The sequence below is a fragment of the Scophthalmus maximus genome, chromosome 13 (genome assembly GCF_022379125.1).
Source record: "Scophthalmus maximus strain ysfricsl-2021 chromosome 13, ASM2237912v1, whole genome shotgun sequence".
Classification (NCBI taxonomy): Eukaryota; Metazoa; Chordata; class Actinopteri; order Pleuronectiformes; family Scophthalmidae; genus Scophthalmus; species Scophthalmus maximus.
In genome coordinates, this window is record NC_061527.1 from 20931011 (window position 1) to 20947390 (window position 16380).

General features: G+C 43.7%; 1 protein-coding gene across 2 annotated transcripts; it reads right to left on the reverse strand.

Moving 5' to 3' along the window:
- Nucleotides 1-42: 42 nt before the first annotated feature.
- Nucleotides 43-16318, reverse strand: LOC118318748 (espin-like protein). 2 transcript variants are annotated; one of them, XM_035648687.2, is made up of 11 exons: nucleotides 15744-16318; nucleotides 14899-15089; nucleotides 12131-12317; nucleotides 11852-12034; nucleotides 11589-11720; nucleotides 5694-5858; nucleotides 5420-5561; nucleotides 5076-5248; nucleotides 4761-4925; nucleotides 2873-3840; nucleotides 43-1038 (listed from the first exon to the last, which is right to left on the reverse strand). In XM_035648687.2, exons 1-11 carry the CDS (start codon nucleotides 16035-16037, stop codon nucleotides 507-509), a joined length of 3132 nt encoding a protein of 1043 aa, XP_035504580.2. In that variant the 5' UTR covers nucleotides 16038-16318; the 3' UTR covers nucleotides 43-506. The 2 variants fall into 2 exon arrangements, with proteins under 2 accessions (XP_035504580.2, XP_035504583.2); XM_035648690.2 differs by having other exon boundaries at nucleotides 15176-15884.
- Nucleotides 16319-16380: the final 62 nt, after the last annotated feature.

Sequence of the window (16380 nt, forward strand, 5' to 3'; positions counted from 1 at the left end):
TACGTGTGCAGAATATGGTAATAATCATATATTCAAGGTGTCTGTATAATGATTTATTTTGTAGTATGGTCTCTTACTAAAGGTGGAAAAAAAAAACTTCACATAACACACTGGTTTACTTTAAGCACTGTCTTTTGAAATAGGGCTGGGTATGGCATGAAATTTGTTGATGCCGAGTTTCAAAACCAGTATCAAAATATTAAAATATCCTAGTATTATAAAGATGTTTCTTTTTTACAAACCTTTTCAAAGTGTAACAACATGATCCAAACTTCTAAATTCATTGATGTTTAATCTTTAACATAGTAAAATACAGTTAAAAAAAAATTAACAAAATAATTCAAATTAGGCAATATCTGATCAAACAGTACGTAAACAAACTTTCAATACTTGACAATTGCTACGGGCGATTCAATTCAAAAAAGCATTTAGGTATGATACCCAGCCCTAATATCATCTACCTACAAAGCATACAAAAATATTTTTAAAAAAAACAACACAATAAGCTACTCAAAATCAAAAATTTCTGCCTCTTTCTCTTTCCAAAAAGCAAAACTACGGTCAATGTATTTACAAATCTCATCATTGCTGAAACTGGAAATGTCAGTGCCACTGCAGAGCATCCCCTCGTCAGGCGTGGGAGTCTGTACGATGACTTTCGGGACCTGTCTAACCTCTGGGAGCGTGTGTTTCACCACTTCTACGGGGCTTTCAGACTGACTCACAGCGTTCCCAAAGAACTTGACTTTCATGTCCTCGAAGCCGTCCTGCCACTCGCGGTTTCCAGCCTCAATGTCCTGTATGACGGCCTTATGGAAGTCCCTCACCATCTCCCACGGAAAGCTGCCGACGTGGTCGAACACCTCGAAACACAGCAGGTGTCTCATTTTCCGTTCATCCACGGGCAGCTCCAACTCAAGGATGTGAAAGTAACCCAGCATGAAGAGATCCAGGGTCAGGTTGTCATAGTCCACAGGCACACCGTCCAGACGGGGAAGGAACTGCTCAGGAGAGTAGAGGGCTTTCTGCCTGTGGAGCCTGTGGATGACACGTAGCATGGTTATTCAACGTGTGCTTGTTCAGTATTTTGCCAAATTGTTCAATTGTTCGACAGATTTCCATATTATTTTAGATTCAATATCTTTGCGCATATTGAATCTAAAATAATATGGAAATCTGTCGAAACATTTAGTGAAAGTGAAAGTACACTCTATTTCTGCTGGTCCAAGTAATAAACAAGACCAAAGCCCCTTCACAGATGCAGCTAGAGGCAGGATGACTGAGGGGAATGAGTGTCACCTCGCTGTGATCTGGTTCAACAGTAGAGTCCATAGGCTTAGACAACAGTCGGACTGTATATATTGAGTTACTTTTTTCCTTTGATGGGCTATATGGATGTCCTATCACTCAACACACAACATCATGTACTTTATATTAATTATTTGTTCAAAATAGTGCTGTTCAGTGTTCAACAATGCACCGAGTACAGTACGAGAAAACAAAACATTTGTCCATTCTACTCATTAAAGTTAAAAGTTTAGCTTGTAATATCGCCAAAGAGGAGCTACCATTGACAAAATTTAGGTCCCAAATCATCCTCATGAAAAAGCACCTTTATTCCTGTTTACAGTCATTTACATAATTTGTTGAGAAATCCCCAATGTATATGGGAACTGTCAAGAAAAGGTATAATAGGTGAATTGTTGTGGTGCCAAAAGGCGCAGCGGAAATTTTAAAAAATACACATTTATTACATTGGTTGCACTGGTGCACACCAGTGCAACCAATGTAAAAAATGAGGCTAGTTATGTTGTTTAATGTCAGGCAGGCAACCATGCATCACGGAAAACACTGGACGACAGATCTCGCAGTTGGTTTTGTATTTATTTTCACCGACACCAAGTGTTTAATTTTTCCCAGTCACATTTGTATTTCTGCAAACGCTTTTGCTTCGCTGGGCGGAGGGTTGTTTCGGTTTGGAGCCGACATTTCCCCCCTGCATTCTGCGAAGAAGACCCCCCTACTCTGCCTCTGATTGGCTCTGTGTCTAAACCTAACCAATCCAACCGAGGAATGTAACGAGTATTAGCCAATCAGAGGCAGATGTAGGGCGGATCTTTGCGTTGTGTGTGTGGGATGAAAGGAACAAATCGCGTTGCGTACTCATTCAAAACAGGACGCAACATTTAATTGTCAAATACGGGACAATTCTGATCAAATGAGTGGCAAACCCGACCCTCAATATCTTCAAATCGAGCGGGGCCCATTCTAAGGAGCCCGCAATTTTGGATCGCCATGTTTCTACAGTAGCCCACATTGAAGGGCCACGGTAGGCTATATTCTCCTACATGCTACATGGTATTCAGTTGGCTGCAACCTGCGAACTTGTCCCTTAGATGCCATTAAATCTTATACACTTTAAAAAAAACTGTTACTGAGAATGAGGTTGATGAGAGCTCTATGACTCAACAAAAACAGTACATTCGCAGGCCCTACAACCAAACAATAGGCTAAAAGAGAATAGGAGCTCCACAGAGCTGAGTGAAACAGGTTGGGGTAAAGTTTTCTGTGTTTGTATTGGATCCATTCTTTATATAAAAGTATTGATTATTGGGACTTTAACATGTGCATGTCTTTTTAACACCACGCCTTAATGAAGGGGTTGGTTGTTGCCAAAAGTGTGAAGAATCTTTTCCTAAAGATTTATGTTACTGAACATCAGGTAATTTGAAAAAATGATGATCGGCTTTTGTTGAACATTTGTCTTATGAAACTGTCAAAGCTAGAGTAGTGCCACTTACAGACCCCACATTGTGTTACGGTTTCTCTTTTAAAAAAGGGAGGATAGGTGATAAAAGTCACGCAGCCCTACCTGCGTATCTGTCTTGACGGGACGCTGGAGATCATGCTTCTCCAGTTCCCCAGCATCTTGTTGACAGCACTCCTCTGCTTGAAGAAATGCCCCAGGGAACTGTTCAGCATCTTGGACTGGGCACTCTCGATGCTGCCTCTACGATCGGACCCAGACGTGTCGCCCACTCCCCGATCGCCGCCGCTCGTCTTCCTCTCAGCTGCATCCCTGCTCTTCAGCGTCACCGTGTAGGCAGATTTCTTCCAGTGGCCCAAGAACAGCACAACGATGCGCTCCTTTCTCAGGCTAGTTGTCTCCAGAACATCGGCCACATTTTCGTCATAGTCGATGCCGGAATCGCTGCTCTGGTCCGTTTCTCGGGATGGACTCAAGACTTTCGGCTGTTTGTCTGACTCTGTGGCCTCAAGCTGTGTGGAGGGATCGAACACAACGGCCTCCCCTGGCTCATCTGACAGAGGCTCCCCTGGCTCATCTGAGTTCTCAAAATTAGACTTAAGAGTCATCACAGACACGCCGAACTGATGGATTTCATCCTCGATCCTCTCCCTGCGCCCTCGGGTGCTGTTCTGCCTGACTGGGGTCTGGGAGAACACCGTGATCAGGTCGGTGTTGGGCATCTTGCAGTGGGGCTGGTCTGTCAGGTTTGTCATGAGGAGAGACATGCTCTTCACGATGCCCGAGATGCGGCCGCACCACACGGGCAGAGGAACTTGACTCGTGAAGTTCCTGAACTGCGTGTTGACGGTGATGTTGACTATGGGCGCCGGCAGGATGTGCCTGAGCTCCTCGGCCAGACGAGCCAGCTCCAGCTCGTAGCCCTCGCTTTTCCTCTGCATGGAGACGTTGGCAATTTGCTGCTCCAGATAGATGAGGTCATCCTCAGTCAGCAGCTCACCAGAGGGCCCCAGGATGGCATTGTGGGCTTGGGAGTACCTCCAGCTGACTTTGGCAAATCTGTTCCCATTTTCCTGAGAGAGCGCAGATCAAAATGCACCATGTCACATTTTAAATTTTTTTTAACATTTCAAATTGCTTAGGCGTGACAAGAAAAGAGTAATGATACAGTAAAACTCTGATCCAAACCTCAAAAATATGACTGGGACTAACTATGTGTTATGTGTTCTGTGATTTGTTATGTGCAGTTAACGGGTAAATGAGGGTAGAAGTGTTTTTCAAAAATGTTTAGCGCAGATGCCGATTCAGAATAGCATCTCAAACTCAGACCACAATTTTTTTCTTTGCTCACTGTGGTCTGTTGAAGCCTCATTAAGGATATGGATAGAAGATGATATTATTTTAAGTTTATTTTTTCCAGGTCTACAACAACAAGTTATCCTTGAATTCAGTAACAATTAATTTCTGACAATGGTTATTTTTTTCCAACTAATTTATCATTAATTGTTTGTTTATAAGATATCAGAAAATAGTAAATAATACTCATCACAATTTCCTACAGTAAAAAGGGACATTTCTTTTACTGACCACCGGTCCAATACTAAAATAAATGTAGTTTGCTGTAGTGTAAGGCAGAGATAAGTAACAAATCTTGGTAACAGACGGAACTTGCATGTTAGTTTAAAAATGACTCAAATGATTAATTGATTATGAAAACTTGTGGAGAGTTTTCTGTCAGTTGACTAAAAGTGGCACTCATTGAGCTGCCTTGATTTATGTTTTTTTACACCCAAACACTATTTGCCAAACTCAATTTCTGTCTACAAACTAAAGAGGGCGAGGTACAGTATGCTAAAATGTGAAGCTCGGGAATTTTAAATAAAAGATATTCTCATTATGGTCATAATGATCATCTTGTAATTCATGGATCCAAGATTTTTAAATGAATCTGTATTATTATCACAACGGATTAAAGGGCACTCAGAATCATTACCTTCCTCCTCTGATCCTCCTCATCCAGCAGCCGCGCCTGCAGCTGTCTCACCATGACTTGCCTCTTCCACTCGGCAATGGGACGGCCTCTGTCATCATGGGTGGGCACCAGGTAGTCGATGTCTGACAGGTTGGCCTCCTCGGTGGGCAGGACGACCATTTTATTCTGCAGAGGACAAAAAGCCATGATATTCTAGATGTCAGCATTTCAGCCAAACGAAGGCGGTGCTTACAAAAAACGTTGATGTACAGAGAACAGCCACAGCATGCCTGTTTATCTGATGTAGAAAAATACGAAAGCGGATTGTTTGCTTACTGCTTGTCCAGTGAAGACTCCCGACAGCCCCGATTGCTTCAGAGACTTAATGGACTTCATGTCCCCGAGAAGTTTTCTTCCAGACAGGAGGTTTGCACCAGGCAATATTGTCTTATCAGCAGAGACGGTTATCTCACTCCCAGCTGCCTTGGGCTGATTGAAACCTTTAATAACTGGAAGAAAAAAAAATCAATTCACACTCTTTGTCTTACTAATGTCGCAGAGTTTATTTAACAACACGTCTTTTTTTCACAGTCACCACTGAATATTTTGGTACATATTGTTGTTGACAACAATGAGACAGAGGAGGGAATAAATTGGATGAGCGGAAATGTTCCTCTCACCAGATGTTGCTACTTGAACCTGCTCTAATCTGTTGACAGTGGTTTTCTCGGGCTGGGCCGGTGTGGGTGAGGATGAGGGTAGGGGAGGTGCTGGAGGGGGCTGGGGATATCTGGCCTGTGGGAACTCCTCACTCTCCGGTTGCTGGATTGGTAAAAAACAAAGAGACAAAATGCATTTGTTTCAGGTTATAATATAAAATAGTAAAAAGGGGAAAATCATCTTAAAAAAATATAAATATATATCTATATATATTTATATATTTTCAGGTTTTACCTTTAAACTATCCATGGGTGTATTGCTGCTGTGACTGTCCCTGCATGTGTCGCTCAGGCAGCCGTAGTAATCCTGCCTGCTGCGCTGCGATGACACAGTCGGCTTTGCCTTCTCTTCTTCCTCCACCGGGGGGATGACCTTGATGTGTTTATCTGTCTGCGGCGTCTGCAAATATCAAAAGAGTCATAATGAATACGTGAAGACCTTTGAAGAACAAATATGTGGAAATTTGTAACTTAAAGCCACATTTTTTCCCCTGTTCTAAGTATAGGTTAAACAAAGAGAGGTGACGTGATCTTAAAACTCTTCACACAATCAATAAAATTAAATAGTAAAAAGAAAACTACCACAAAAATATGTAGCTCTGTTATTTACACTGGGTTAGCCACACGTACTGTAACGCTCTCCCCGGACAGACACCACAGATACATTTGTGTGATTTGTGTGATTAATCCAACCTTGGTCTGACTACAGTGATATTTGAAAGTAGCCTGAATGAGATGAGATGAAATTTCAGTCTATAAATATTTAAAATTTTTGCAATAAATAAAGACTTTCAGCTTGGAATGATGAGCTGAAAGTCTGGACCTTTTTTTTTGATTTTTATATGGGAGAAACTGACATGAGGAAGCTTATTTCTTTTTAATATTTTGTTAAAGACACAGCATTTGTCACTCAACTCAAGCACGGAAGGTCAATGTAAATGCAAAAACAGTAGTACTGTATGTATTTGGTTCTACAAAAGGGCAGGGACATGAAGCATACAGTTAAAATAGAGTAGGTTTTAGAAGATTTCAGCTACAGACAGAAAAAGTAGAAATGGACTGTGTAATCAACCACAGTTATAGAACAAGATTTGTTTGGATTATTCTCTACCGGTCAATAAAACATATCAGTGTTAACTTACTGTTGTCTACACTATCTGCGACAGCTTGTCCCAAGTGTAAGTATATTAGGTTAAGCAAGGAAGTAAGAGTTACAGTAGGTTGAATTGTTTTTTTTTTATAGGTCATATTTTATAGACTATCAAAAATGTGCTGTATATTATGCAGGTAAAATAATCCTTGAATTGTATAAAATCTCCTTATTGACAATAAAACATCAAAACATCTTAAAGCCTGAGGACAAAAGATGGAAAGTACACTGGACAGAAAGCAACCTTGAATAATTGGCAGAGTTTCACACCGCTCTCGGAAGGATGCAGGATGTATGGAAACATTTACATCCCCCTTTAACGAACCTGCGCGGCCCTAATGCGCTCCATGCAGAAAGTGAATCAAATGTTAGCTCTCCGAGGACATTATTAGCAACCCAAACATCAAAGCCGGCCTAATAATGCCGCGTGGTGCTGTTGTGCCTCGCGTCCACGAGGTGGTCCTTACCATTTCCTCTCCCACTTTGATGTGGAACAGCACGAAATATGCTCTGACACAGCTCAGGCGGAGGGATAAACTTCCCCGAAGTTGTGCAACCCATAAATAGATAAACAAGGGAGCGTGATTCCTTTGTGACCCTTCTCGTAACAGTTCAATGTCCTAAAAGCTACAGTGCAGTGGAACAGCCCTTGTGTGTGTGTGTGTGTGTGTGTGTGTGTGTGTGTGTGTGTGTGTCTAATTAGACCCAGTGGCCAGAAAGCATTTGGTTTTCATCAGCACCCAATCACAATTGCCACGCAGATATAGAGAGCCCGACCCCAGTTTCTGGCCTGGATCCACTCTCCCTCTATCAAAGACCACAAAGACCCTCCGATCACTACAGATTAGGAGCCAAGAGTTAAGAAACAGCTACTCAGCGCTGTCTCATTGTCAGATATGCCGCACCAGTAATCTGCGGTACCCGCGGGCCGAGGCCACGGGAGAGTTTAAGTATTTCAGAACACTGTGTGTATTTAAGAAACATGTCTTGTAATGCGGCTCTCTGGAATCAATCACCAAAACAACCTGCTTCCATGTGAAATATTCATGTTCCCGGTGATAAATTGCAATGTGGAATGTATACATGTGGGTGTACATTATACACAGAGCACTGCAGTGTAAATACAGTGTCCGCTCAAATGTTGAAAATACTCTCAGGTTTCCCCGCATGGAGGTAAATGCCTGTGAGGCTAATAAATGACGGACACTATCTTTTTTTGCCAACTTTTACAGCTTTTTTGCATCTACTGTAGCTAACCATAACATGACAACGTTTGACTACATCATACTAGAATATTGTCACAACTGTCGGAGCATTAAAATATATCTAGAAACAGTCCCATGGTTTTCAAAAAAGGGGGAGAAACAAAAAAAAAATCATGTCCAATTTGCGAAAAGTCCACAATGACACTGAGGCTCGCAGGAAGGTCGTGAGCCTGGAGTGTTAGTCATGAGTTACAGTAAGAGGCCACAACACATCAGAAAACAGGTCAAACGCAGCCAAAACAATAGCCAGCCAGGACCTCTTGAAATGAAGAAATGACAAAACCTAATTTTCATTTTCCCAAAATAATTACTCAGCCTGTCCCGTAACTGACTTCTGAACAAATGCAGAAAAAAATAAATAAGGGAATGAAGGATAGAAAAAAAGGAACAAAATCACACAAAAAGTAGTGCAATATATACAAAAAGCCAAAGTGGCCAATGAACCAACCATCTTTCACTAACCTTGACAAGTTCTCGCGGTGCGACTTCACTGCACAGCAAAAACCCCAGAGGCACTGACTCGTGCGGGCGCAGCCAGATATCCAGGGGTGGGCCGCCGGTTGAGGATTTCCCGCTATCTCGAGATCACGGCCGCTCCTTTGACACCCTCATCGACATCTCTGCCAGCAGCCGAGGGCCGCCAGGCAATAAACAATAAGCTCCGATCGGAGAAAGCCGTTAATAATTAAGCAAAGAGGATAGGATGGCCGGTAGTGTCACTTATGCACGGACAAACCGGCGACCGCGCTGTCGCACGAAGGGAGGTATCAGCGGAAGACTTGTCAAAGCAGCTGGAAAAGAGACATTTTATCCAGGTGCGCTCAGGTGATTTTTTTCCACTTGGGACAATAGAATGGGGTATATAGCTCATTCATCGAACATTTTTTGGGGAAAAACGTGACACAGCGGAAAATACAATGTGACACCTTGAGCCTAGATAAAAAGCTTTGGCTGTTAATGTGGAAAATCTGAAAAAACGACAAGCTGCGGGTGCTTTTTTTTCCAGGATTTTCTGTCTAAATATCACACCTTAAAGGGCCAGTTCACAATTCTTGATGTCCGTGTTAAACAATAGACAGTTGCCTGCTTACACTGCAACCGGCTTTTCTTTTCTGTAATCCTGTTCACACTGGCCTTTGAGAAATCCCTCGCAATACACTTTCAATGTAAGTGATGGGGTACAAAATCCACCAAAAAATACATTCCACACATTATCTAACATTGATATGACTCTCCGTCACTCATGTTGATATACTGAATATATATCAAAACTTATTTGGGATCGGATCTATTCAGGGCTAAAATAAAAAAGAGGAATGATTACAGTGAGAAAATTACATTGTTTTACAGCTTATTACTGTCAGTTTTGTTCCTCCAACAGTTCAAAACCCCAAACACTTGCACTTCTTTGGCATTTTAGCTTAAAGACATTACTTAAACAAAAAATGTATTATTAAAATAGTTAAAAATGAATTTCGTGATGATCAGGTTATCATATTCATGGACTAATTGTTGAAACTCTACAGCCTGTGAAGAAGCTTCCAGAAGGAAGAGAGAGACAGAAAGAGAAGAGCAGGGTTACAGAAGCCAGGCAGAGTCACACGTAGTTAAAGTTGTTGTATGTTTTTTCTTTTCCATTAATAAAAGAGTACCGGTGAGCGGTAGTTGTTCTGGTGTGTGCTGGGTGACCCAGGGTGGCAAGGGTGTTTGTCACAGTGGCACCCAGCAAACCAAGACCAAACATACAACTTAACAACTTAAACTACGTGTGACTCTCCTGAGCCACCTCCACCCTCACCCTTTGCAATTCGCACAATCCACTAATGGAAAAATGCAATAAGAGCATGTGTTTTGTTTCTCGTTGAGAAAAAAACCCAACATAGTGACGGATGAGATGTGTTCCCTCTGTCCGAGTGTTCTAAAAATACCGTCCTCAAACAACAGTATCTTTGGCCCGATCGGGGTGAATGGAGAGCAAAAGCCACGTTTGTGTGTGCGAAGTAAACCTCACGCCACGCACTGTTTATTTGATCGCAGCTGTTTCTGAGATGCGAGATGAGGAAGAGAGGTTGACGGCGAGAGGCCAAATGTGCAGTCCCCAGCCCCCCGCTTGACATCCTAATCCATTTAGGTCGCTGCTCGGGAAATGAGATTATCTGACCGATACTGTAGAAACCTGTGATCCTTGTGGCATTTACAAGACGTGAAACACCAGCAGAAATGTGATTAAAAAGATTTGTCTACTTGTACAGCTCCTCTCTGGCACAGTAGGCCTCATAAAGCCTTAACTACTGTTCTCCAAATATTCTCAATTTAAATAAATGAACTGCTCTTCCAGGTTCTCTATCAGATGACCCCCTTTGTTCCCATCAAGCCTCAGTTTGTGTCCAACGCATGAATTGCCAAGAAACATAATACACCAGTATGTCTGCTACCGACATTACACAGTATCCAGGTGACAATCATAGCACTTCCAAGTCTCTGGAAAAATAAACCATGACACACAATCAAACGTGTGTTTGAAGTCAATGACATCCTGCTCTCCAAGTCCACGCAGGGATAGAGTTTCCAGGTACCAGGCATCAGAATGGTAAAAACGCTGAAACTCAAGCTTGTGGATCTCATAACGGGCTCAGCCCCTTGGCCCTCCACCTGAGCCGCTGGAGAGGGGTAACTGATAGGCCCATAGCTGGTGGCGGCACCGCCTGCGTTCGACTGCCACAGCCGCCCCTGCGCTAATTAGTTCCCCATTGTCAATGGAGGATGGATTATTTCTGAAGGGGAGCTCCGCGGCCACGCCTCGCTGGCCCGCTGTCATCGTCCTCTTCATGTTTGAGAGTTGCTCTTCTCCGCTGACTTATTCATGGCTCCGACTGGGCCCGACACCTTTCCGACACACGTGTGTGCATCGATGTGCAGTCTGCCCAATAGGCAGTGTGATGAGGAGGAACGAGGAGTGTGATGGGGAGGAACGAGGAGAGGCTGCCTGTGGACAGCTGTGAGGCTTTAAGGTTCAAAAAGTGTGCTGAGAGAGCGGTCCCCGTAGGCCCTTCCAGTTAACGGTATTCAGCGTTTCCTATTTAAAATCAACTCGTCAAGCTCCGATTCCAGTATCAGTGTCAACTGTAATCCCCCGATCCTACTTATTATGCAACTTTTTTAAAGGAAAACAAATAAATCACGATAAACTGTATCAAAGCCGGCTGCACCGGCCAGCTTGTACTGCTTTGAAGAGATTGACTTGAAGAGGTGACACTACAGCACAAACAAGTGCTGTGGTGCTTAGTTGACACTAAAATATTCATCAATCACACAAAGGAGTGCTGCACTTTCCACACAAAACAAAAACCCGAGGGCCAGGAATCTCCTCACGGCACTCGCGGCATAGTAGCTTGCGATGCCTTACAAAAAAACACAAAGGCCATCGTTCTCCACTTCCTTAGACCTCTTAAACTGAGAGCACAGCAATCAGGCAGAGTGGAGGAGAGGAGGACAAGCTTGGCCCTAACGTAATACGTGTCACAAGTGAAAAAAAAAAAGATTCTCCAAGATCTTCCAGATGTTTGCTGTTGACCGTACTCCCAGTACTGCATGTAACTTTGATTTTCATCCCAAGGTAAACAGCTTGGCAATGCTGACACAGACACAAAGCAAGAGGATGAAAAGATGGGGAGGGGGGGTACAATACAGTGCAGGTGAGAGAGGGAGCGCTTACGTTTTCCTCCATGGCACGGAGATATCTGGCACATTCACAGTGTCCGTTGTACTCTGCCAAGTCCGCTGCTGCGAACCCCTCGATATCTTGATCTGAGGGGTTTGCTTGATTGGCCAACAGGATTCTACAGCACTGAGAGAAGGAAAATGACAAAAATGAGTAGAAGAAGAAACAACAATATGCATCATTTATTACTACAGCTTGTTTTACTTAGACAAGATGATAAGAACAGCAGGAGGGAAAAACAAAGAGTTTTGATCAACCTCCAGCTCTCCATTCTCTGCAGCATCATGAAGTGGGGTCCCTCCCCAGTAATCTGTGATGACCTTTGATCCCAAGTGAAGCAGGCTGTCCAAGACCCAGTAGTGCCCCCTGCTGGCGGCAAAGTGCAGAGCAGTCGCTCCATCTCTGTCCTGGCTGGACATGCTGACGTCAGTACAGGTCACCTTATTGGAGTTGATGAGAAAAAAAAATTACAGCAAACTACCGTTTTAAGGAACGCTGGACAACGATGTCACATTAAATTGGATCCCTCTACTGACCAGCCACACCACCACCGCCTGGTGGCCCATGTGAGAGGCAGCATGCAGGCAGGTCATGCCATCGTGGGCCCTCAGGTGGACATCAGCCCTGCAGTCCTTCACAAGGTACTCCGCAATGCGCAGGTGCCCTTCCTGGCAGGCCAGGTACAGCGGGGTAGCGCCGATACCCGTCTGGTGGTTCACACACCTGTACTCCGACGTAAAAACAACCACAACGCAGGGTTAGGTTATCGGTATCAGCCATTAACTGCTTCAATGTGTCAGCAGTACTGTCTGATGTATCACTCCAGTTTGATATGAAGATGATTCATTTGTTGATTGTTGTGGTCTCAGACTTTTGAACCCCGCTGAATATGTCCTCTGTTCTTTGAACCTCAACAGCCTGCTTCTGTTTAACTTCCCTAAACATGTAAAGGTATATATGAAAGAATACATGTTTGGATTTTTTTTTTAAATAGTGGAAAACGCTGCAATAATGAAAAAAATTTGTCAATACTGCATCAGCAAAAACACAATAGCATAAAAGTATAATCAGCAACGCAAATGTAGGCGCCTGAACAATGTAACGTCAAGTTGCAGGACATATGGTCAAGTTGCAGGACATATGGTCTGTTCCTGCGTCATGGCTTGAACAATGGCAACACACAAAAAAAGCTAGAACATATTGGATATAAAATGCGATCAATTTATCCTGTTATACATTTGTGTTATAGGTATGAGTATGTATTCTTGAGTTGTGGCCAAAAACATGGCTATAACTCCAACCACCAAAATCTAATCAGCTTACTACTTGAGTCCAAGTGAATGTTTGTGCCAAAATCTGAAAGAAAATTCCCTGGAGGCATTCCTGAGATATCATGTTCACAAGTGTGGGTCGGACAGAATGACTGACAGCAGGATAAACCACAATTATTACGCCTCTGGCCACGGCTGTCACTGGTGCAGATGCGTAGAAACCACAAACAGATAATGGAAGTAAAGAAATCCTTACTAGGGAATCTTTGACTTTGACGCATAGGAAGGTGTATAAAAAAATTACATTCATTAAGGGATCCACGGCGAGAGTTGTTCTATTTGTTTTCACTTGATTTAAACTAAATGCCCTGGTCCCGGATGCTGGCTCTTACTTTATTTTTACAGTATTCCTGAACATTACACATAATCGATCAACATTTGGAGTATATTTGGAGAAGTCCATGATGCAGATGGATACAGTAAAGTCAATATTATGATTAGAGGAATAAATTCTATAACTAAAGGAAAATCAGAATGGCATTGTTTGCTCCAGCGAGACTCCTCAGTTGCATGTCAGCCCGCATGTTTAAAAAACACAAAATGTTTCATCTTCTTTTTTCCCCCCTTTTATCTCCGTTGAAGAATGTGAGATCCAAAAAACTTTTGACTTATTGCCTGAAAAGCTTGTTAAGACACAGCAGGGCCGCATTTACATTGACGTACATACTGTATTTCAATAACCACAGGGCTGAAATGTGAGTGATAGTGTCGAGGCATGTTTTATTCACATGGTCTGACCCCGCCATGCGTCATGCAAATTACAGTCGTACTCTCCTGTAACAAGGAGATGAAGCAGCTGGGCAAAATAAAAGTCTTTATCTGGTCCTCACTAGGTGCCACCGTCTGTTTATCACATGTTAACTGGGTCCTGTTTTCATACATTTACAGTTTTACTTAAGTTTAGGTTCATTCATTTCACATAACATGAATACAAAATCCATATACTAAACTGGTTCTTATATATTTTTTACATTTGTATTTCTTACATTTTTTCTTTTCTTATATGATTAGGTGTGTTGTGTGCCTGATTCCTTGTTGTGGAATTTCCCAGGGGGGATTCTGTGTTGCTTTTCCATCTCAGCTGGGGCTGTCACTGATCCCCCCCTCCCCATTACCCACCTTTTTCTAAATGATCAGCTAAAGTTACAATTTAAAGTTATTCAGCGCCACAAAACGTTTTGTGGCCTATAATTTGGATGGAAACCTTACAGGCACTTTACCAACATCAGTCAATCATCAGTTATCATAATTACATAATATTTTTGATATGGATGTAGCTATTCTAAAGAAAATTCATTATAATATCTACAGTTATTTATACAACAGTATTCCCAAGAACAAGAGCATGTTTAAGGTTTACCATGTTTACTGTGCTGTTTTAGTATGTCACCATGCGAACATTTACTAACAGTCAGGTTACCAAAGTTATTAAAATTCATCTTGAGGGGACAATGAATATGTGAAGCTGTTTTCATAGTAATAAATCTAACAGTATTTTAGCTACTTCAATGAAGAACTTAAAAGTAAAACCTTATGGCGGAGTTAGAGGAAAAAGTTTCAGGTTCTCCAAACTCAGCTGGACTCATCGTCTGCAGTGGATATCTGAACAAAACGTTGTGTCAATCCATGTTCTAGATGTCGAGGCATTTGAAAGACAGAGTGATTTTATGCCATCTGGCAGCACTGAAAAAGAAAACTAATGAGCACCAAGGGTTTGAATTAAAACACCAGAGAGCTTAAATATCTGTTGTAAATTTCATGGCAGTCCATCTGACGGTCGTCAAGATGTTTCACAAAGGTCATGTTCGTGGGGGTGCAAGAGAAGAGGCCGGGGGGGGGTTGTTCACCACAGTCAGTGGGATTCATCCTCTGACGAACAAAATTCACATTTTTCACAGCAATCCATCAAAAAGCTGTCAAGACATTTCAGTCTCGGGATGCCACCAGAGAAAGGGTGCGTGCTGTTAACTAACCCAGGCGCCTGCTGAACGAGTAGCTTTAAACAGCTGAGGTCTCCTCTGGCGGCGGCGTAGTGAGCGGGAACCGCCCCGCAGTTGGTCTCCACCTCTGCAAGGCCTCCGACCGACAGCAGCCACTCAGTGACGCCCACGCAACCGAACCGGGCTGAGAGGTGGAGGGCCGTGGCACCTGCAGCGTCCCTGTCCTGGAAACGTGCGGAGACAGACGGAGTGAGAAGACAAATTCAACACGACTACACTTCTGATTGGCATGTGAAAGAGGCTTCATTACCCAAATGTGTATGGTGAAAGATACAGTATTCGGCAGCATCTCTTTACCAAAGCTACTGCAGGGATACTTCAGAAGATCACCAATCATTTGATGATCCCTGTTAATAATAAGAAACTACGACATGAAACATTAGATGTTTTCTTTCATCTTGGGCAGGATGTTGCAAACTCAATCACAATGTTGTTTGTCCAATGTTGAGAAATAAGAAATCTAAGTGGAACTGACTCTTCTTAACTATAGTAGTGGCTACTGTATGTTTAGTGTGAGTTCCTCTCAACCACCTAATTACACTTGCCACATAACACTGATGGACACCCAGTAAGTCAACACCATATGATGTAATCAGCTGGTAGTACATGTGAAAAGGTACAACAGCACACTACCTTTTACAACTGCAGTGATGTAACTGTACTCTGGGAACAGTTAGATGACTATCTGAAGCTATCGCCTGGATTTCCACTCACACACGCACACATTAGGGTTGGTTCTACAGAGAACCAGGAAAACTGGACACGGGGCACCCATCCAAAGGCATTGGTTTACATTTGTCCTCAGTGGATAAACTTACCTCGACGCCGCAGCCTCCTTGGTCCACCAGCCACCGCAGCTCCCGGATGTGGCCAGTGGCGGCCGCATCGTGTGCCGGCGTGGCCCTGTTCGAGGCACGGAGGTCAGCCGCCAGACCCAGCTCGCTCACCAGGAACCGCAGGCACTCCAGGCGTCCGCACCGGGCGGCGTGGTGCACCGGGCTGGCGCCCTGCGCATCGGTGATGGCCGGCGAGAGGTGGCCGGAAGACGCCATCGACCTCAGGGTCGCGAGATCCCCCGCCCGTGCCGCCTGGATGGCCCGATGCAGCACCATGCCCAGGCCGCTGTGAGTCGGCTGCGGCACACAGAACAATTTTCGCTGGAGCTCCTAGGATCCCAGTGGGTTACCATGCCGTTATTCACGTGCACACACTCCCATCCAATAACCCAAAAAACTCATTGCCTCCTCGCGAGCCAGGAAAGCGACACCGCATCAGCGGCCAGCTGGCCGACACGGTTGCTGGGGGAGGGAGGCGGGGGTCAGGGGCAGCGAGATAGAAAGGTAATGAAAGACGGTGGAGGAGCAGCGGTCGTGCCCCCCCCCCCCCCCAACCCCCCCATGCTCTTCTTTATGTGGCAGTGACCAGATGCTGGCACCCGCACCAGCGGTTCACTGG